The 23,102-nt window shown below is 44.9% G+C and overlaps 1 protein-coding gene across 1 annotated transcript in view; it reads right to left on the reverse strand.

Annotated features, from left to right (window-relative positions):
* The window catches only part of OPRD1 (opioid receptor delta 1), a 35,392-nt gene extending 12,490 nt beyond the window's left edge, over positions 1-22,902 (reverse strand). Inside the window, exon 1 of the mRNA XM_088671320.1 lies at positions 22,676-22,902. Coding sequence (XP_088527446.1) covers positions 22,676-22,902 — 227 coding nt within the window. The remainder of the gene's footprint in view (positions 1-22,675) is intronic.
* Positions 22,903-23,102: the final 200 nt, after the last annotated feature.

Consider the following 23,102-nt stretch of genomic DNA (forward strand, 5'->3'; position numbering starts at 1 on the left):
ATGAAAGTTCTCAGATAGCTAAGCAGGACCAAAAAGATAAGATGAGATGGAAAGAAGAGTTGAGTGCCTGTGCAAGGCTCTCAATATGATCAAAGGTTCCTAGACTGGAAGATCAACCACATTAGAAGTAATGTAAAAAGAGAGAGCGAGAGAAAGTTGACATGCATTCTTAGATATTTGCAAATGGGTCAGACATGGTGGCTATCAGATTAGATGATATTTGCTCTGACTGATTCTGTTTCCTTCATTCACTCTCTACAGATTCTCAGTAATTATGAAATACAGTACACAGATGAATGACTTGCCCCGTGTCCTTCATTCACAGAAGAAAATGCGCCTTCGGTTCCTCCAGACCAATGGGTTGTTTTGTGGGTGTATTCCTCAACATGTCATTGACACAATAATAGTGCATTAGTGGTGGATTTATACTGGACCATCCACACATCATTCTGGTTGGTTAGCTGCTCTGCAGTGCTTTCCTAATGCCATTGTATTATTGCCGTTTAGTGGGGCACCCTTGTGCTACAGCACAACAGAAGAGGGACCGGGGGGGGGGGGGAGGAAGACCTGGGACATTTGTGGCATGAAGTGTAGGTGCATTTTGAGCATTTGTTCAGGGGGGGGGAGTTCTTAAAATTTGATGAGGCTGGGGATCTTTCTGGTTGCTGTTGGTTCCCCCCCCCACCACTCCCTACCCCTATTGAGACTTGGCTGCTTGTGGCTACCTGTGAACTTTCATGTCCTCCACACTTTGTCTGGTTGAACACAAGAAGAACCTTGCTGAATCTGTCCAAAAGCTCATCTAGCCCAGTATTGTGTTCTCACAGTGGCCCACCAGGTGCTTATGGGAAGCCGGGAAGCAGGAACTGAGTGCTAACAGCACTCTCCCAGGAACAGGTATTCAGAGGCATAATGCCATGTAACAGTTTAGTGTTGTTTCAGAGATCTTGTGTGTGTTTCTGTGTGATATCGTAACATTTTAATGCATCTAACCCAATGGCCTTTGCAAGACTACTATGGCCATACATTCACAACAAACTAATGATTGACAGGAAATGATGACCGAGAATATAAGAAAAACATACATAAAATCTGTACCCATCATTTTTGCCACTCCTATAAATCAATTGAGGTAAAATTGCTAACAGAATCCAATTTTTTTTATAAAAAAATATGTGCTGAATTGTTTCCTCGCAGCTGGTACAGATAACGCCATCCTATATATAATATAATCCTGGTTAAATATTAAAAATTCTGCCTATATATATCTTGGGGTGTTTTATTTATTTATTCCAGTACTGGGGAATCATATTTGCAAAGAATTTCCCCCTTGGCTCTGCATGTAATGGGCAGAATAATAAATAGTGAATTATACATCCAATTCAATTGCATCCAAATAGTTTTATGCCTTCTCTCTCTCTCTCTCTCTCTCTCTCTCTCTCTCTCTCTCTCTCTCTCTCTCTCTCTCTCTCTCTCTCTCTCTCTCTCTCCCCCCCATGTTTGTGTACATGGCAGCGCTGCTTTGGGGGTGGTGGGTACCATTGGAATAGGCACTGTGGGAGAACATGGCATCTATTTGGTAGTGGAAGAGTGATGATACTCATTTATTTGCATTGTTTATAGGCTGCCCTAGAACATAAGGGTTGCTAGTACCAAAGAGAGAAGAAAAAGACAAATACATTTATTGCATTTATATCCCATCTTTTCTCCAAGGAGCTCCAGGTGGTGTTTAACCTCCAACAGCAACCCTGTGAGATAGGTCAGGCTGAGAGGCAGTGACTGGCCCAAGGTCACCCAGTGAGCTTCATGGCCAAGTGGGGATTTGAACCCTGGTCTCCTGGGTCGTAGCCTGACACTCTAACCACTACACCACACTCATAAATGAGGGGGTTGAACCTCAGGCCTGGGGACCCAAGTGTCACCATCCAGGTCTCTCTGTCTGGCTATCAGAAATCTCCCCAGGCCACAACCACTATTCTGCACGCCGGCCCTGATTTGCACCTTCCTCAGGTGTCTTTGCCTGGCTGAAACATGTCATTGAACTATGGCAATGCCTCTTGCTTGCCTGAGTGGAGGAAGAAAGAAGGGTGTGTGCAGAAACTAGTTCTGTGTACAAAGGTACAACTTTACATTTGCTGCTCTGTCTGCTTTTACTTCTGGCATGTGGCCCCTGGAAGCTTACACAGAAAGAATGTGGTGCTCCTGTTGGAAAAAAGTTTTCCACCCCTGACATAAAGAAACACCCACCTGCAGCCATCTCTTCTTTCTCCATAACATCCTGTGAAACAGTCTTATTTTGTGGATTTCATTAAGCACAAATATAATCCCTGTCATACATGTACTATCCATCTGTGTGGGAATTAGGGGCAGGGGTGAACCTAATGCTAAAGGTAATGCTCAGTATCACCCCCCTCCCTCGTGCCGGTGGTACAATCCTACAGTATATGCTTAGCTCTCTCTGTGTCTCTGGACTGTACTACTTTCCAGGTGGGCAGTCCTGTGACTGAATGTTCCCCAATACAAAGCATTCCTTGCATAGAGAAAACAAGATGCTAGGTGGAAGGGTTTAAAAGTGATATTGACAAGCTGGAACATGTGCAGAGGAGGGTGACCAACATGATAATGTTTAGCCTTGAGAAGAGAAGCCTAAGATGTGATATGACAGCCATCTTCATATATCTGTAGGGCTGTGGAAGATGGACCTGAATCAATGGGTTCAAATTACAAGGAAGGAGATTCTGACTAAACATTAGGAAGAACTTTCTGACAGTAAGAGCTGTTCGACAGTGGAATGAGCTACCTCAGAAGGTGGACTCTCCTTCTTTAGAGGTTTTTAAGCAGAGATTGAATGACCATAATTAAAAAATTAAAATTAAAAGACGCCTGCTTCTTGGGAGAAAAGCAATGACAAACCTAAACAGCATCTTAAAAAGCAGAGATATCACCTTGCCGACAAAGGTTCGTATAGTAAAAGCTATGGTTTTCCCAGTAGTGATGTATGGAAGTGAGAGCTGGACCATAAAGAAGGCTGATCGCCGAAGAATTGATGCTTTTGAATTATGGTGCTGGAGGAGACTTTTGAGAGTCCCATGGACTGCAAGAAGATCAAACCTATCCATTCTGAAGGAAATCAGCCCTGAGTGCTCACTGGAAGGACAGATCCTGAAGCCGAGGCTCCAATACTTTGGCCACCTCATGAGAAGAGAAGACTTCCTGGAAAAGACCCTGATACTGGGAAAGATGGAGGGCACTAGGAGAAGGGGACGACAGAGGACGAGATGGTTGGACAGTGTTCTCGAAGCCACCAACATGAGTCTGACCAAACTGCAGGAGGCAGTGCAAGACAGGAGTGCCTGGCGTGCTCTGGTCCATGGGGTCATGAAGAGTCGGACACGACTAAATGACTAAACAACAACAACAACAACAAGCAGAGATTGAATGACCATATGCTAGCTAGGTATACTTCATCTGTGATCCCTTTGCACCCATTCTGACTCCATAATTTTATGATTCTATGCTTCTCCTCCAGCCTTCTTCCTGAAATGCTAGCTTTACACATGCAGTGCTTTTTCCTAATTCTTCATGGGGGAGCATTTCCATCTCTTCCAGGCAGTGAAGTGCTAACAGAAACATCATAAACACTTTCGTATCAGATTTTGCAATTACAATTCTATTGACGCCAGCTTCCACCAATACCCCTGGAAACCATTTGGCAGCGGAGGAATTTTCACTCTGATTTGCCCGCCACTTAATGGTGCTATCAGACATAATTGCCAAAGCCCGAATCCTAGCAACAAATTGAGTCCCACCAGAGCCGAATGCTTCTTGTACGATTGCCTGGTGCCCAGTTTGCCAATGCTTCAAAGATTTGCAAAGATAAAACTGAGCTAAATTTTTTTTAAAGCCCTTTGGCTCAAAGTTTATTTGATACAGCCCCACCCAGGCTAGAAAGAGCTTCAGTGGGGTGGGGAACATATGGATTTCCAGGAATTTTTGGACACCAAATCCCACCCTTCCTGATCATTGGTCATGCTGGCTGGGGATGATGGGAGATGGAGTCCCCCAGGCCTCCTTCTCAATTGGAAACAGGTTCAGGGGAGAAATGTAATCAAGTCTGCATTGAAAAGCAAGCCTGCTAAATTAGCATTTTCTGAAACAATGTGCAAACTGGAAATCTGTACATTTCTGTGCAAAAGTTCACACATTTCTGAATTTTGCAGAGTGGTTCCCCAGCCAAGTAAGGTGTACAAAAATGAATAGACTAAAGGAAAGTGTGCACAAAAATCCATATATTAGTTAAAATGACACACCAAAACCACATTATATTCAGGAAAAAATAAGAGAGGGGGGGGGAAATGTGCACTAAAATGCTGACTCCTATCCAGGAGAATTTAGAAAAACAAAATTTCTGGAGAAATGTGGAGAAATGAATTTAAGACTGGGGGGGGGGATTAGAGAGTGAGAGAATGGAAATTGACAGAGCCAGCCATACCTAGTTGAAGATCAGAGCTATGTGTGATACACGCAGGTCAGAACAGATGGGTGTGGGCCAATTGGCAGCATGGGCCTATGATTTTGAGGAGCCTACTCCAAGCCCCCCTGTTAGAGGCAAAGAAATTAGCCCGCTCCCTCAAATGCCCATTGTCAGGGTTCAAGTAAGATTCAGTTGCCCCCAGCCCAGTCAGTTTCCCCAAGGAGTGGTGCTGGAGCACATTCTTTCCCTTTGCTTCCAGTAGCAAAATGTGGAGCCAGTGTGGTGTAATGGTTAGTGTTGGACTATGAACTAGAAGACCAGGGTCCAAATACCCACTCAGCCATGAAGCTCACTGAGGGAGCCTTGAGTACCTGCCTCTCACCCTATACTATCTCATAGGGTAGTTGTGAGGATAAAATTATGGGGACAAGAGGGAAACTAAGTGCTCCATTTCGAGCTCCTTAGAGAGAAAGGTGGCATATAAGTGCATCAATAATAACTTTAAAAAATGGGTTGGTGGAAAAAAACCAAATTGGTGGGGGAAAATTCCTGTTATAAACCAACATAAATAAATTTGATACAGTATGTGAAATAATTTTATGGGGTCTAAGGGCACTTAAACACAAACACTGAATATCTACTTATTTCCACAGCAAAGTAATTAAAAAATGAACAGTCTGTGCTGACACAACATCAGCAGTGTGGACAACTACAGCTCACAAAACATCACAGAACCCAACTGCGTTTCAGCCTTGGTCTTCCTCAGTGGACTCTGAGGACCACGGCAGATGTGGCTCGACAAATAAAACCATTTATATATACACAGAACACAAGTAACGCCGCCAGCTGGGGCTAGTAATAATATTATTTATCTAGCCTTTGAGCAGCTCACCAAAATATATGAATACATTGTCCAGTCAAATAGGCTCTGAAAGAACTCAGCCTGTCCTTCCAAATGTATCAAGTGTCTTAAACTGGTACAGCTAGCAAGCCATCAAATAGTACTGTACATCCTGGGACTCACAGCCAATGGTATGACTTGTCACATATTTTTGTGAATGCCAAAGGTCACCTTAGGCCAGAGCAGCTGCCTCAGATGGCAAAATCCCAGGGGCATCACTGTGAGATTCCCCATCACCAGACAGGTGAGGAGAACCAGCAGTAGTGGTGGCTCCCAGGTTCCGGTGAAATCTCAAAAGAGCCCCGCAAAGATCTTGTGGGGCTCTTGTCAGATCTTGCTGGAACTCAAAAGCCCCCCCCCCCCCGCCACTGCAGCTGCACAACCCTGGGAAGTGAGGTTTTGGTAGGAGCGCAGGTCCTTCCCATTTTGCCTCAGGCAGCATAATGGGATGGGCCACCCTGACTAGAGTGATATGTGCTGGAGTCCTCAAGGCAGCTTCTGTACCCTTGACAGGTAAGTTCTCCATTTGGATATCAGTAGGGCTTATTTAACTTATATGCAGAATTCATAATGCGAAAGGCTGGACTGGATGAATCCCAAGCCGGAATTAAGATTGCCGGAAGAAATGTCAACAACCTCAGATATGCTGATGACACAACCTTGATGGCAGAAAGTGAGGAGGAATTAAAGAACCTTTTAATAAGGGTGAAAGAGGAGAGCGCAAAATATGGTCTGAAGCTCCACATCAAAAAAACTAAGATCATGGCCACTGGTCCCATCACCTCCTGGCAAATAGAAGGGGAAGAAATGGAGGCAGTGAGAAATTTTACTTTCTTCTTGGGTTCCATGATCACTGCAGATGGTGACAGCAGTCACAAATTTAAAATACGCCTGCTTCTTGGGAGAAAAGCAATGACAAACCTAGACAGCATCTTAAAAAGCAGAGACATCACCTTGCCAACAAAGGTTAAAGTTAAAGCTATGGTTTTCCCAGTAGTGATGTATGGAAGTGAGAGCTGGACCATAAAGAAGGCTGATCGCCGAAGAATTGATGCTTTTGAATTATGGTGCTGGAGGAGACTTTTGAGAGTCCTATGGACTGCAAGAAGATCAAACCTATCCATTCTGAAGGAAATCAGCCCTGAGCGCTCACTGGAAGGACAGATCGTTAAGCTGGGGCTCCAATACTTTGGCCACCTCATGAGAAGAGAAGACTCCCTGGAAAAGACCCTGATGTTGGGAAAGATGGAGGGCACTAGGAGAAGGGGACGACAGAGGATGAGTTGGTTGGACAGTGTTCTCGAAGCTATGAACATGAGTCTGACCAAACTGCGGGAGGCAGTGGAAGACAGGAGTGCCTGGCGTGCTCTGGTCCATGGGGTCACGAAGAGTCGGACATGACTAAACGACTAAACAACAACAACAGGGCTGGTAAATAAAAGTCAGTGGCCTCTCTCAGCTGCATGAGTCTTATAGAAGCTTTAACAATGGCAGATTTTTGCACTGAGGTTCTGGTGGTAATAGGAAGCTGTCTTATACCTGTTGGAGTTTAGTAAATGCATTGTGGTGCCGTACAGAAAGAATTTGTCTGCAAATGTACAAATGGGGAAATATGCACATTTGCATAATTTATGTTATTTTGCATAATTTATTCCGGTTTTGCTGGTAATGTGGAAGGGCAAGGAGGCACGCACGACACTGAAGCTCTCTGGCTTCTGTGGTTTCAAAAAGCATCATTCATCATAAGGGCCGTTTCAAAAATGAAACCGGAGGTTCCAGATGAATTCTGCTGTCAATACCATATTCTTTGCTTTCTCTCCTCTCACAGATATATAAGATGCACATGAAGTGGACTGAAATGGACTGGAGGATAAATCTTAAATAATAAACAATATTGGGATAGGAACTCACTTCAAACTCTGATACATGTTTATATATTCATATATTCATGGAGTGAATCAGGGCTGGAAGTCCACAACTTTGGCAAGAAGAGTGACATTTGATTGGTCTCTCTTGGCAAATCCTAGGGCCACATCCACACCATACATTTAAAGGACTCTTATACCACTTCAACGCAGGTGGCATTGTGGGTTAAACCACAGAGCCTAGGGCTTGCCGATTAGAAGGTTGGTGGTTCGAATCCCCGTGACGGAGTGAGCTCCTGTTGCTCGGTCCCTGCTCCTACCACCTAGCAGTTCGAAAGCACGTCAAAGTGCAAGTAGCGGGAACTGGACTGGAGGAACTGGACAGCGGGAAGGTAAATGGCGTTTCAGTGCGCTGCTCTGGTTCGCCAGAAGCGGCTTAGTTATGCTGGCCACATGACCTGGAAGCTGTACGCTGGCCCCCTCGGCCAATAACACGAGATGAGCGCCGCAACTCCAGAGTCGGTCACGACTGGACCTAATAGTCAGGGGTCCCTTTACCTTTACCTATACCACTTCAACAGGCATGGCTCCTCCCCAGGAATCCTGGGAACCGTAGTTTGTTAAGGGTGTTGAAAGTGGTTAGGAGACCCCTATTCCCTGCACAGAGCTACAATTTCCAGAGTTCTTTAACAACCGGCCCTTCTTCCCAGGGGACTCTAGAACTTGTAACTCTGTGAGGCGAATTGGAGCTCCTGACAACTCTCAACAACCTTAGCAAACTACAGTTCCCAGAGTTCTTTGGGGAAAGCCATTTAGCCCTTAGGCTGTTAAGGGAGCCTAAAGCACTTTAAAAGTATCGTGTAGATGTGACTGGGGAAAGTGATTTTAGGAACAATAGCAATACCATCTTTGATGGTATAGATTTCAGAGCTTCATAGAGAAACACAGTGAAAGACACAGTAGTCCCACTCTGTAATTTCCCAGTGTGATTGCCACAGTCTCTATAGTTCCTCCCACTACTATCTAGGCAGATGTAAAGACTTCTGCCCACGTTCTCCAACTTTGTGGCATGTTTACAAACCACAAAGGTGATGGAATAGGCATCAAAAAGCAGAACACACCTGTTGCATGCAGAAGGAAGACCCTGCCTTCGTTCTCTGGCATCTTAAAAGGATTGGGTAGCAGGGGCAATGAAAGGCCTCTGGCTGAGAGCTCAAAGAGTTGCTGCCAGTCAGTGTAAACAATACTGGGCTAGGTAATCCCATGGTCTGAAGCTGGATAAGGCAGCGTGGCATGTTCATCAACCTTCTAAGAGACTAGCCATTATTTTCATACTGAACCACATGGTTGGGAGTCTGTCAGCCTGAATTAGCAGTCTCTGGAGATTTTTAATTGAATTTAAATCCCAACTTTCCTGCTGAAGGAGCCCAGAATGGCAAACATATACACTTTTTTAAAAGCCTTCGAAAACATCTGAAAACAGATAAAACATCTTTAGGTGAACTAGCCATAACCATTCAATTACATCTCTTTTAAATCTATTTAACATTCCATTTATAGTTGACCTTTGCTCCAAAGAGCTCAAGATAGCATACATGGTTCTCCCTGAACCCTGATCCTCATTTTATCCTCACAAAAATCCTGTGAGGTTGGTTAGGTGGAGTCAGAGACTGGTCCAATGGGGTCACCCAGTGAGCTTTATGGCCAAGTGGAAATTTGACATCTGACCTCCCAGCTCCTACTGCCAACACTTTAACCACTATACCACACTGGCTTCCATCTTGGTGTTACTGAGAACAGTTTTCCCCCCCTGCAGCATAACTTCAGTTTTCCAAATGGTTTTCATCTGCATTCTATTCAGTGAGGCAAATTATTGGAAGCCCCGTTTCACAGTTGTGGATGTGAAGGATAAAAGGTATTGCCATTTTGCCAAGCCCATTTCGTGAGGCCACATTTGATTGTGGATTTTCCCATCCCTAGTGATGCATCCAGAAGATTGCACAAGCCCATCTTTAAAAGACCTCCTTCTGATGCCATGCTTATCTTGAAGATAAAGAAAACAAACTACAAGCATTCCATCAGAGCAAATCTACTGAAGGGTGTATACTGGCCATGTGGGGAGCCAAAGAAAGTGGTGTGTGAAGCCAGAACCGAAAGTGGCTTGGGCTTGGGGATGAGGAGAAGTCCAATTCCATTCTCATTTAAAGGTGGACCTGCCTGATCGACACTTTCATAAACAACACACAAACCCAAACACAGCCATTATTTGCAATCCATACTGTCTGAATTTTGCAGTGCAGTTTATCAGCCGAACAATGTATACAAAATGCATATTCTAAGGTAAAATGTGCACCAAAATACATTAGTTTAGAGGAAAACACTTTGCATAAAAATGTTCATTAGACCAAATTGCGCTCTCTCTCTCTCTCTCACTCTCTCTCTCTCTCTCACACACACACACACACAAGATTTTTGGGAGAAGTTTGCATAAAACTGCTGAAGAATTCTCATGATGACTTTTTATATAAAAAGAATACTAATTACAAACTGGTGTGAAAATCTGGAGAACTGAACTTATGAGTGGAAAGATGAGAAAAATGAGAGAAACCAAAACTGACAGATTTGCCAATCTTTAGCTGGGCCACCTGCTTTTCTCTCTCTTTTCCATACCCCATCTCTCTCTCTCTCTCCCTCCCTCCCTCCCTCCTTTTCCTCCACAATAATCAAGCTACTGGGGGGGGGGCAGGGCAGGGCAAAGATCACTCTCGCCAGAGGTCTGACCCAATCACTTCTAGAGGGCTGTTGTTACAAGGGCCACATAAAAAGTGACCGAGGGCCACAGGTTGACTGCCCTTTGTTACAGTACATAAACCTGATGTGCTTAGAAGAGCCATACCTTTTGAGAAGTAGTAAAACTCAAACCTGTAACCTTGGTAAATAAAGGCAAACTCCCATTGCACCTGGCCACTGTGCCATACATAGTACCAGCAAGATTAATCTTTCCTAATAAAATTCTGGCCCTGGATGAAAGTCCCCTTTGGGAGCTAGACCAGAGAGAAGGTTAATAAGTGCTCAACCACCAAGCAGGCAAGGTTGTTTACAGCCTCAATAGAGGGAACATTTTATAGGGTGGGTTTTATTTTCCTCTGGTGAGTCACTGCCGATTTCATTCACAGCCAAAGCCAAGCCAGAACGACCTTGCAATGTGGTTGCTATGTTCTAAGTGTGATAGCAAAAGAAGGAAGGAAGGAAAAAGGAAAGGTGAATAAAGAGAATTGGGACAGTCTCTAAAATGTAAAATTCAGCTGTGCTGGCTAAATTCCCCCTACCCTGTGGGTTGTGCTGTGCATACCTAAACACTTAGGGCTCATCCACACTCCCACTTGTCCATGCCTAGGAAGCAAGGGTCTGAGCAGTTTCCTGCTTGCCCCGCTCCTGTCCCAGGGAAAACCCACTCTTTAGTGCTAAATTGGAGCAAATATCAATCTGGAGAAAACCCAAATTGCTGTTTGCTCTGATTGAGAGCTAAAGAGCCATTTTCCCTGGAGGAAAACAGCAGGATGAGAGGACTTGTTGATTGCCCTTTAGTGTACCACCCTGCCTAGACTTAGGCTAACATTTGTAATCTTTTCAGGCTTCCTGGAAAGCAAGGATTCTGGAGAAGCCTCTAAGTGGTAACTGTTTTGGTCATTAACCTCAGTTCACTTCATAGATGTGCACTTCATTCTTCATTTATCAGTGAATATGGGTGTTCTGGACAGAATGGGTGGTAGTGGGAGGGGAGTGGTTTTCTTTGGAGGTCTTTCTTGACTTCTCACAAACCCCTTCTAATGGTTTGCAGCTGAGTCGGGGAACAACCAGAAGATGTGTTCTGAACTGCTGTGGTACCTGAGCCATTTTCAAAGGCAGCCCCTTGAAGATCACATTGCGGTAGTCCAGCATCAAGTTCCTCAGGCATAGCTGCCAAGTTATCCCTTATTTTAAGGGATTTTCCCTTATGCTGAATAGGCTTCCTCGCGAGAAAAGGGAAAACTTGGCAGCTATGCTCAGGGCATACTGTAGATGATTGTGACCAAACTCTCTCTGCCCTGGTATGCAGACCTCTTGGAAAGAAAATTGAGATAGACTCTGGCAATGGCTCACTGAGTCCAGTGGGGCTCTTTCCCATGTAAACAGGCCTAAAATCACAGACTTAGGAAGGAGGGGAGACAGGTTCAGGAACACTCTTCTATACTGTACTGTGTGGATGCCTTGTCTTCTTTTGCATCTGGCTACTGGAGAAAAGAGGTGTTGGGCCTTATGGAAAGCAACACATTGAACGTCTACTCAGAAGTAAGTTCCTGTGGATATAATCTCACAGCCTTTGTCTATGATCTTTGAAAATTCTTGGAGAACAGGTGAGGTCCTTGCAGACTGGAGGTGGGCAAATGTCCCCATCTTCCAAAAAGGGGGGGGGGAGAGAAGACCCAGGTAACTATCAACCAGTGAGCTTGACATGGATGGTGGGTGGGAAGCAAGATCATGGCAAAGAGCTTGGCCATGCCCTGGAGGAGAGCCATGGACCAGTGAGCACAGCACACTCTTGTTTTGTATGCAAGAAATCCCTGGTTCAATCCTTGGCATTTCCAGGAAGGGGTAGAAAAGAGTTGCCTTTTAACAGCACCCTTAACAAACTACAGTTCCCAGAATTCCCCCACTTTGCCTCCTTCCACTTGCCCAGGGCTTCTCTTCTTACTTCCATTGCCCTCTGATTGGGGCTCCATGGAATTCACAAGGTAACAAGTGTCCCACTCCAGGTGGGTCTGACTCAGCCAGTATATGGCCACTTCCTATGTCCCTATCCCTTTCTGCAATGATCACCAGAAATGGTTTGCCTGGAGGGGTGGAACCTATGCTGGTAGGGAGCTTGGTGTATGATAATCATGGTACTTAACTAGCCAAGAAAAGCCATTACATAGACAATGGAACTGGTTTGGCGAGCTTGCTCATGCATTACACACACACACACACATGATAACAGGTTTTGGGAAGAGCAGTGGGTATCATCCAGACGGACAACCCCCCCCCCCCATCTCATAACAGTATACTATTTTTTGCAAACGATTTCCCCTAATATAATGCATTTTATATGCCATTTCCACTAATTCCCCCATGATAATTTTGTCTTCGTTCACATATTGCTTTAAAATGTGTGAAAGAGGTAGTTTGTCATTCAAATGCAAGCAAAATCAAATTTCTCCCGCCATTCGTAGTTCTGAGATATCGCAGGTGTTCCTGCCCCATGATCCTGCCATAGCTGCCAAGTTTTCCCTTTTCTCGCGAGGAAGCCTATTCAGCATAAGGGAATATCCCTGTAAAAAAGGGATAACTTGGCAGCTATGGATCCTGCCCATAGGTCAAAGAAGCACTTACAGACCTATTTCCTTTAATCCCCAAGTAACACCGGGAGCTGGTAAGTTGCACAGGCCACCTGGTGAGCTTCATGTCTTATCAAGGATTTGAACCCAGATCTGCCACGTACTGTATGCACACTCATCCTGCTAGCTTAACTACTCTGTGCCCTAGTTTCCCTATATGTATAAAAGGAGAATCCTATCTATGACGTGCTTTGAAATCATAAGTGCAGACATTCTGTGCTAAACGTTAGTCAGCTAGCCTAAGGGGTGGGAAAAGATAACAGCTGGCACAATTTAGAACCACTGAGACTGTAAATGTGTGAAATTGGCATTTCAAAGGATAGAACTGGCACTTGGGAAGAAGGAACAAAATGACCCTGAAATAGCTGAGGCATCAGCAAAGGAGCAGGAAGCAAGATAGGGGGCAGTTATATAATTTTGTGGGTTAAACCACAGAGCCTAGGACTTGCCGATCAGAAGGTCGGCAGTTCGAATTCCTGTGACGGGGTGAGCTCCCGTTGCTCAGTCCCAGCTCCTGCCAACCTAGCAGTTCAAAAGCATGTCAAAGTGCAAGTAGATAAATAGGAACCGCTACAGCGGGAAGGTATACGGCATTTCCATGTGCTGCTCTGGTTTGCCAGAAGAGGCTTTGTCATGCTGGCCACATGACCTCGAAGCTGTATGCCGGCTCCCTCGACCAATAATGCGAGATGAGCGTGCAACCCCAGAGTCGGTCACGACTGGACCTAATGGTCAGGGGTCCCTTTACCTTTATATAATTCCTGTCCTTAAAAAAGCAAAACAAAACATCCTAGACATCAGGGTTAGGGAACCTGAGACTCTACAGATGTTGTCGGATTCCAGTTCCCATCAGCCCCAGCCAGCATGGCCAGCAGCGAGGGATGATGGGAGTTGTAGTCCAGCAACTTCTGGAGGGTCTCCGGCTCCTTATCCCTGTGTTAAAGGTAGAAAGAACTGGGTTCTGTGCTCGGCTCCAGAGGCTCACAGATTTCCCCTGCTAAAACGTGTTAATTGGAAAGTCCCATTGATTTCAGTGCAGGGATGGAATGCATAGCTGCCAAGTTTTCGCTTTTCTCGCGAGGAAGCCTATTCAGCATAAGGGAAAATCCCTGTAAAAAAGGGATAACTTGGCAGCTATGATGGAATGTGTAGGGGGGGGGAGCAACCTATGCAGATATCTTAAAGAGATGATGATTCTAGCTGGCTTCTGGAAGGGAAACAGCTGACAGCCAGTGCTATCCCCCAACCTGGATGGAAGCAAGAAGGCTGGCAGGTGGAGGCTGATGAAGGGCAGAAAGAGGCTGGTGGGGCAGTGTCCCCAATTGTCCTAACAGGCCAGCCTCCACCGGTAAATGGACACCTAGGAACCTTGGCTGATCAAGGCTCTCGGACAGGTGGTTTTTTTCTGTTTCCATGGAATAAACCCCCTTCAAATAATACTGTGTGTTTGTTCACTGAAGAATAAAGTGGTGGGAACACTTCTCTCTCTCTCTCTCTCTCTCTCTCTCTCTCTCTCTCTCTCTCTCTCTCTCTCTCTCTCTCTCTCTCTCTCTCTCTCTCTGTTTATTTTTATCAAAGAGACCATCAGAGTAATTCCCAGGAGATGACAGAAGCTTTGGTTGACCAGGCTGCCAGTGAAAGTTTTCCGCTTAATGCGCTGCAACTGTGAAAAAGAGAAATGTCACTCTGTTGGGAAAAGAACTCTTAAAAGAAAACAGCAGGCCTTGCAGCTCCATTATAGAGTCTAAGAGTGTTTGCAGAACACTCTGTGCTGTTGGAATCACCACATTTTTAAAATGTTGTGAGAGAGCTGCAGAAGATGTGCACACACAAAATGCCCAGCAAAAAGGACCATATCTTGCTTACAAGGAACGATCAGCATCTTCCTTACAAAGAAAGGTTTAAGCCAGACGTGGGGAACCTTCAGCCCTCCAGATGTTGCTGAACTACAACTCCTATAAACCCTGGCCATTGTCTGTGCTTACTTGGGCTGATGGGAGTTGTAGTTCTGGGCCAAAGTTTCCCCACGCCTGCATTAAGCAGCTGCCAGTGTTTCACCTGGGAAAGAGGAAAGCTGGGCATGCCAGGGCAGAGAGCTGTGAAAATTGTGAATGATGGGGAGATTGCAAAGGGAAGTAAATGCCAACATATTGTAATCCAGTGATTTTGTGATTTTGACTGGCTAGAAGTAGCACTGTTAATCAGTGCTATTGTCTGGCAAGTTTGCAAAATTAAAAACTCCAAGAAATGCACAAGTTACCTGTGGGATTCATTGCTATATAGGCCAGGGGTGAGGAATGCTTTGTCTTGTTGAGGGCTGCATTTCCTTGGGAAAAACCTTCTTAATTTATGTTTCCATCTCTTTCCCGCCTGTTCTTCAAAGAGTTTAAGGTGGCCTTATCCTTCCAGGATCAATCTATACCACTGCCCAGAGAAAGAGAGAGCAGAAGCTCATGCTCTCATTCCACCTAGGAGAAGGGTCATAGCTCAGTGGTAGATCATCTACTTTGCATGCAGAATGACCCAGGTTCAGTCCCTAGCATCTCCAGGTAGAGCTAGGAATGTCCCCTGCCTGAAGGCCTGGAGAGCCACTCAGTGTAGACAATAGAGATATTGATGGACCAATGATTTGATTCAGCATAATGCAGCTTCCTATGTTCTGGTAACTGCTCACATGCTTGGAGAGAGCAGATAAACAGGCAGTGACAGCAAGGAGGTGGAGTGCCAGGGAACTCTTGGGATTGACTATTGGTCTTCTACTGGGATGTGGGCCTCAGCGGATGCCTCACATTGCTGACTCCAAGCACTGGATCCAATTGTAAGTCATGACCCATTGCTGGTTGAAGAACAGGGAACCTATTGGATAAAGCCAATTAGCTATCGTAGTTACTAGGCAACTCTAAATGTACGCAGCAGTCCAAAACTCAAACTCAATTAAAAATATTATGTCTGAAGAGTATATATAATCCTTTCTGGTTGTCTCCCTGGTGGTTTTTAAAAGAAATCATTTGTGCTCCTCCGCAGCAACTGGGATCTCTGTCATTCTGCTGCTGTTGAGAAAGCTGACTCCGCAGGAGGGGATTTGTTACAATTCTCAACATGCTCAGGATTACATTTGCCAGTTCTGATCATCATATACAGATTAACCATAGCTCTCCGACTTGTGCAGCTTTTCCAGCAGGGGTTTCAATGAGAGCAGAACCAAATTGTCACAGGGTACTTTGCCCTTCCCTACCCTACACCTGAGAAATTTTCCACAATTTTCTCGTTCACCTAGGAAAAGAAAGACGCTTTGCAGAATTCCACCCCAATCCGAATACTCTCTGCCATTCATTGGGGGGGGGAAGGTTAGTTGCTGCCATTCCACCAACTGTTCCACCCAGCACTACCTTGGAACAATACTAGGTCTGGGCCATAGTGCAGGATGCAAAATGGTGGCAGTGCCCACAGCTGAGTGGTCGGGCATCTGCTTTACATGCAGAAGGTTCAATCCTCTGCATCTCCAGTAGAGCTGGGAATGTTCACTGCCTGAAACCCCTGAGATTGGCTGCTGCTCAGTGTTGGCAATACTGAGTTAGATGGGCAGGTGGTGTAGGCAGCTTCCTCTATTCCTAAGGCTGTTGCTGGCACTTGCAGCAGAAAACAATTAAAACTTTGCTGCTGCTGCTAATTGTGAGGCCCATCCCCAAGGAACAGTTGGAGAATTTCCACACCCTCTGGAGAAATTCACTGGAATTTCCCTGTCTTCAAATAAAGGTAGAGAATGCAAAGAGTTCTGGAATGCTGTGTGTATAGCTACACTTCAAAATATATATTTATAGACTGCCTCTTACATCAAGCACCCACTTATACCTCAATTGCCAGAATTTGTTTCCTTTTTTTAAAAAAAATAAAAAGTCTGACTAATTATATGCCAAAGAAGTATATTACACTTATAACAATAAAGAGCCAAGAGTTGTGTGATGCTATTCTTTTGCACCATTGTTTTTCAAGTATTACTACATGAGCCCCCTTCATGGATCAATGCCTTGTCGTGGCGAAGGGGCTTGAATAACTCAGAGAAGCTATGAGCTATGCCATGCAGGGCCACCCAAGATGGACAGGTCATAGTGGAGAGTTTAGACTAAACGTGATCCACCTGGAGAAGGAACTGGCAAGCCACTCCAGTATCCCTGCCAAGAAAACTCCATGGACAAAGACAACAGGCATATAAAAGTTATGACGCTGGAAGATGAGCCCCTCAGGTCGGAAGGCGTCCAACATGCTACTGAGGCGACTCTACACATGGATATCACCAAATGGGCAGCATCGAAATCAGATTGATTATATTCTCTGCAGCCAAAGATGGAGAAGCTCTATACAGTCAGCAAAAACAACACCTGGAGCTGACTGTAACTCAGATCATCAGCTTCTTATAGCAAAATTCCAGCTTAAACTGAAGAAAGTAGGAAAAACCACTGGGCCAGTAAGATACAATCTGAATCAAATCCCTTATGAATACACAGTGGAAGTGAGGAACAGGTTTAAGGATTTAGATTTGGTGGACAGAGTGCCTGAAGAACTATGGATGGAGGCTCGTAACATTATACAGGAGGCAGCAACGAAAACCATCCCAAGGAAAAGGAAATGCAAGAAAGCAAAATGGCTGTCCAACGAGGCCTTACAAATAGCGGAGGAGAGGAGGCAAGCAAAATGCAAGGGAGATAGGGAAAGATACAGGAAACTGAATGCAGATTTCCAAAAAACAGCAAGGAGAGACAAGAGGGTCTTCTTAAATGAACAATGCAAAGAAATAGAGGAAAACAATAGAATGGGGAAAACCAGAGATCTGTTCAAGAAAATTGGAGATATGAAAGGAACATTTCGTACAAAGATTACCATAATCAAGGACAAAAGTGGTAAGGACCTAACAGAAGCAGAAGACATCAAGAAGAGGTGGGAAGAATACACAGAGGAATTATACCAGAAAGACATGGAGGTTTCTTACACCCCAGGTAGTGTGGTTGCTGACCTTGAGCCAGACATCTTGGAGAGTGAAGTCAAATGGGCCTTAGAAAGCACTGCTAATAACAAGGCCAGTGGAAGTGATGATATTCCAGCTGAACTATTTAAAATTTTAAAAGATGATGCTGTTAAGGTGCTACACCCAATATGCCAGCAAGTTTGGAAAACTCAGCAATGGCCAGAGGATTGGAGAAGATCAGTCTACATCCCAATTCCAAAGAAGGGCAGTGCCAAAGAATGCTCCAACTACCGCACAATTGCGCTCATTTCACACGCTAGCAAGGTTATGCTTAAAATTCTACAAGGCAGGCTTAGGCAGTATGTGGACCGAGAACTCCCAGAAGTGCAAGCTGGATTTCAAAAGGGCAGAGGAACCAGAGACCAAATAGCAAACATGTGCTGGATTATGGAGAAAGCTAGAGAGTTCCAGAAAAATGTCTACTTCTGCTTCATTGACTATGCAAAAGCCTTTGACTGTGTCGACCACAGCAAACTATGGCAAGTTCTTAAAGAAATGGGAGTGCCTGATCACCTCATCTGTCTCCTGAGAAATCTCTATGTGGGACAAGAAGCTACAGTTAGAACTGGATATGGAACAACTGATTGGTTCAAAATTGGGAAAGGAGTACGACAAGGTTGTATATTGTCTCCCTGCTTATTTAACTTATATGCAGAATTCATTATGTGAAACGCTGGACTAGATGAATCCCAAGCAGGAATTAAGATTGCCGGAAGAAATATCAACAACCTCAGATATGCAGATGACACAACCTTGATGGCAGAAAGTGAGGAGGAATTAAAGAACCTTTTAATGAGGGTGAAAGAGGAGAGCGCAAAATATGGTCTGAAGCTCAACATCAAAAAAACCAAGATCATGGCCACTGGTCCCATCACCTCCTGGCAAATAGAAGGGGAAGAAATGGAGGCAGTGAGAGATTTTACTTTCTTGGGCTCCTTGATCACTGCAGATGGTGACAGCAGTCACGAAATTAAAAGACGCCTGCTTCTTGGGAGAAAAGCAATGACAAACCTAGACAGCATCTTAAAAAGCAGAGACATCACCTTGCCGACAAAGGTCCGTATAGTTAAAGCTATGGTTTTCCCAGTAGTGATGTATGGAAGTGAGAGCTGGACCATAAAGAAGGCTGATCGCCAAAGAATTGATGCTTTTGAATTATGGTGCTGGAGGAGACTCTTGAGAGTCCCATGGACTGCTAGAAGATCAAACCTATCCATTCTTAAGGAAATCAGCCCTGAGTGCTCCCTGGAAGGACAGATCGTGAAGCTGAGGCTCCAATACTTTGGCCACCTCATGAGAAGAGAAGAATCCTTGGAAAAGACCCTGATGTTGGGAAAGATTGAGGGCACTAGGAGAAGGGGACAACAGAGGACAAGATGGTTGGACAGTGTTCTCGAAGCTACGAACATGAGTTTGACCAAACTGCGGGAGGCAGTGCAAGACAGGAGTGCCTGGCGTGCTATGGTCCATGGGGTCACAAAGAGTCGGACACAACTAAACGACTAAACAACAACAACTACATGAGCATTTGTATGCATCTGTCTGCATTGCTGTTTGTATCTAGTATTTATGTGCTAGTTACTTTAGGAAACCTGGAGTGTTACATATTGCCTGCATAAGAATGTGAGAATTGTTCTCTCTCCTTTTTCTTTTTTTCTTTTTGCAGAACCAGAAACATCTTCCTTCACATGGAGAGCAAAGAGTCATATGGGAATTAAAGAAAATCCATGCAAACCAGCTTGACATTTAGACGTTCAGAAAATCCCATGAAGTTCACCTAGTGACTAGTCCAACCCCTGCTCCACACAGGATCGGCAGCACAGTCTGCAACCAGTGGTGGTTTCAGGGAGACTAACAGCGGATGGAGTCAGAGCCAAGGACAGGCAGGCTAAACAACTGTAGTGCTGCTCCACATCCTCCTCTCTGCTGAATTTTACAAGGGCAACACTGAGCCACAGCCACCCCTGGACTGTTGTAGGCAAGAAGTGGGGGTTTGCTGAGGTTGATGGAGCAGTGCCCCATTTGCACTGATGAGCCACCCCCCCCCCCCGGACTGCAATGACAGCATCCCTGACAGATGACTGCCCAGTTTCTGCTTAAATCCCATCAGTGAAGAAGAACTCACTGCTTCTGTTTCACTGCTAAACAACTCTTAACATTAGGAAGTGTCTCCTAATGTCTAGCTAGAATATGTGCCCCTGCAATTTCAACCTACTGGTTCTTAAACTGCACCTCTGTCCCATCCCAAAGCAACATTCTTGGAATGGGAAAGCCAGTAAACCTAAATAGGAGTGGGGAAACTTTGGTCCTTCAGTTGACCACCCCTCTTGTAAGGGCTCCAAGTTGCTTTACTTGTGCCACTGATACTCTGCTATCTCACCTCAATAACCACCACTGGTCACACATTGCCAGGCAATTTTGGGAGTTTGGGGAAAGAAAATAAGGGGACACATATGCAACATCTTATTTTTTTGCAAATTTAATTTCCTAAGTAGAATTTGCATTTTCTAACCACAGAATTTGATGACCTTGTTATGCAAAGTTCAAAATCTTCTGACTCCAGGAACATTGCAGCCTTGCCAGAGCTTCCACTTTTGCCAAATACAGAGGGAGGATATGAATCTAAGGATGACTCTTCTCTCTCTTTTAGATTGTTGTATGCATGAGTACAGATCGCTTCTGCCTACAATCTTGGATATTCTACACAAAGCATGACTCAGAACCCCCCCCCAAAAAAACAGAACAGGTGTAGCATGCAGATCAAGGGAAGTAATAGTACTGCTCTAGTCTGTCTTGGTCAGACCACACCTGCAATGCTGGGTGTAGTTCTGGGTGCTGCAATTTAAGAAGGTCATTGACAAGCTGGAACATGTGCAGAGGAAGGCGACCAAGATGATCAAGGGTTTGCAAACCAAGCCTTAAGAGGAATGGCTGAAGGAGTAGGATATGTTTAGCCTGGAAAAGAGGGGACTGAGAGGAGATAGGATAGCCATCTTTAAATATCTGTAGGGCTGTTACATAGACATGGGAACAAGCTTATTTTCTCTTGTTCCAAAGGGTAGGACCAATAGATTCAAGTTACAAGAAAAGAGATTCTGACTAAGCACCAGGAAGAACTTTCTGATGGTAAGGGTTGTTCAACAGTGGAATAGACTCCCTTGGGAGGTGGTGGACTCTTCTTGCTTGGAGGTTTTTAAAGCAGTGGTTGGATGACCATCTGTCATGTATTATCTAGTTGAGATTCCTGTGTTGCAGAGAGTTGAGCTAGATAACCCTCAGTGTCCCCTCCAACTCTACACTTCCATGACTCTATGAACACTAGAATGAGTGTTCTTCTCTCTTGTGAATGGTAACAGCCTCCCAACTAACCATGATTTTCATGGGATGCGGGTCTGTGCAGATGGACACATGTGTTGCAAAACAAATACCTTGAAATAAAAAGCCACTATGAGCCACTCTCTTGTTTGCCCAAACCCCTTAACACCTGAGGAACTTGCTTTCATGGAGGTTATATATGAGCACAAGCGATGCTAGAAAACAGATAATGCAAAACACAAATTTGAGAGCGAAGCTCTCACCATAACCCTAAGCATGAGAGTAAAATCATTGCTTGTGCTCCCCGAATTACCTCCACTCAAAATTAAAACACTGGGCTGGATGGAGAAATGATTTGCTTTTGTATACAAGACAGTTTCCTATATTTATTAGACAGGAAGCATTTTGATGGCACAGAGTAAGCATTTAAGGAAGGAGCAGAATTCATTCTGTTCATCCAGTGGCAGAATTTATTATATAAGATTGTGATTTCATGGATAGTCCTGCTGAGTATGGTTACCCCTGCTACTTCAACAAGAGGCACCTGCTGCTGTAAATGTCTCCCTACAATAAAAAGACTGCATTGCTTATTCATTTCATTTATGAATCGCTTCCCTTAAAGCACCCCAAAGTGATTTAACCACAAAAACGCATATAAAAAACATGTTCAATTTCATTTACTATGAACCAATCCAAGAGTCAAAGGAACATGTCATGTTCAAGATACATAGGTGCTTATACATGCACGATGCACACATTGTGTATGTATACTCGCACTGCAATGAAATCAGAGTTGGCACTCTTTGCATGCAGGCACATGTGGAAGAACTAAATCATGTTCCCCCACGCCCACTTCACAAACACTCAGATCAATAGATCTAGTATTCATTGTGCAGCTGGTCTCTCTGATTAGAAGCTACTCCATTAGAAAGGCAATGCATTTCCTGATATGAAATGCCCCCCTCCACTCAAATGCACTCACATATATCATCCACAGAATGGACAGAATCATAGAGCCCATACATAAAATCAAAGTCCCATGCAATGAACTGCAATTGCCTGTCCCCAACATATGGTCCTCTTGTTGTTTTGCATTCACAAGTGCACACATTAAGCCTGCAATCCTATGCTTAGTATGCAAGCCCCACTGAATTCAGCTTCTAAGCTGACGTGCCTAGGATCGCGCTGGAAGAGAAAACTGTCTCCTGTAGCTGAAAGAAATCCCCACGTTCTAATATCCTGCTGCTCTGCCCCCTTCCATATAGTAATATATTGCTTGATGCAGAGGCAAGGTAGGGTCCTCAGCCAATCCGAAAAGATCTGGATTTCTTAGGTGAGGGTATACTTAACGCAACATGCTACATTCTCTCCCAGGCACAATCTGCATTATCCCATACATTCTCTCTCCGCCCACTTATCTTTATGATTGTATTACACATCGTTCAGTGAACATGCACGTGATGTCTTTCTTCCCCAGACACATATGCACACACTTTTCTCTCCAAGTTAGTGCCACATACAGTTCTACTGATCATCCTACACAATACACAGCATAGCCTCTTGCTATCCTCCCTGCCTCTATATTCCTTGGGGCACCCACCCAAGGGGAGACGTGCATAGGACTTTCCCGTCGGAGCATCTAGGGATAAGCCCCCTAGATCCCAGCTGTCCTGCCCTTACCTGACAATGCCGTACATGACCAGGATGTTCCCCAAAAGCCCCACCACGCAGACGACTGAATACAGGGCAGTGATGGCGATAGCGATGATGATTGAAGACGTGTTCTTGATCGGGGACTGACTCGTGGCGTTGGACGTCGTGAGAGAAGTCGACCCGAAGTCTTGAAAGGTGCTGTTGTAGGGGAAATCGGGGTAGGGTTCAGCACCGGGAAAGGTGGACGGCTCCATCTCTGCCGGGAGCTTCCAGATCCCACCCCGAGGTCGGGCAGACGAGGAATTCTTTAAAGGCTTCCAGGGAGCTGTCCCGTCCTGGTGGTGCTGAAATAAGCGAAGTGCATCGAAAACCCAAAACTTAACCAGGGGGGTGAGGTGGGGAATTGCCTACCAAGGTAAAGACGGGCTCTCTCAGTAGCGACTATGCTAGGCAG

Source organism: Zootoca vivipara, chromosome 6, assembly GCF_965207765.1.
Source record: "Zootoca vivipara chromosome 6, rZooViv2.hap1.1, whole genome shotgun sequence".
NCBI lineage: Eukaryota > Metazoa > Chordata > Lepidosauria > Squamata > Lacertidae > Zootoca > Zootoca vivipara.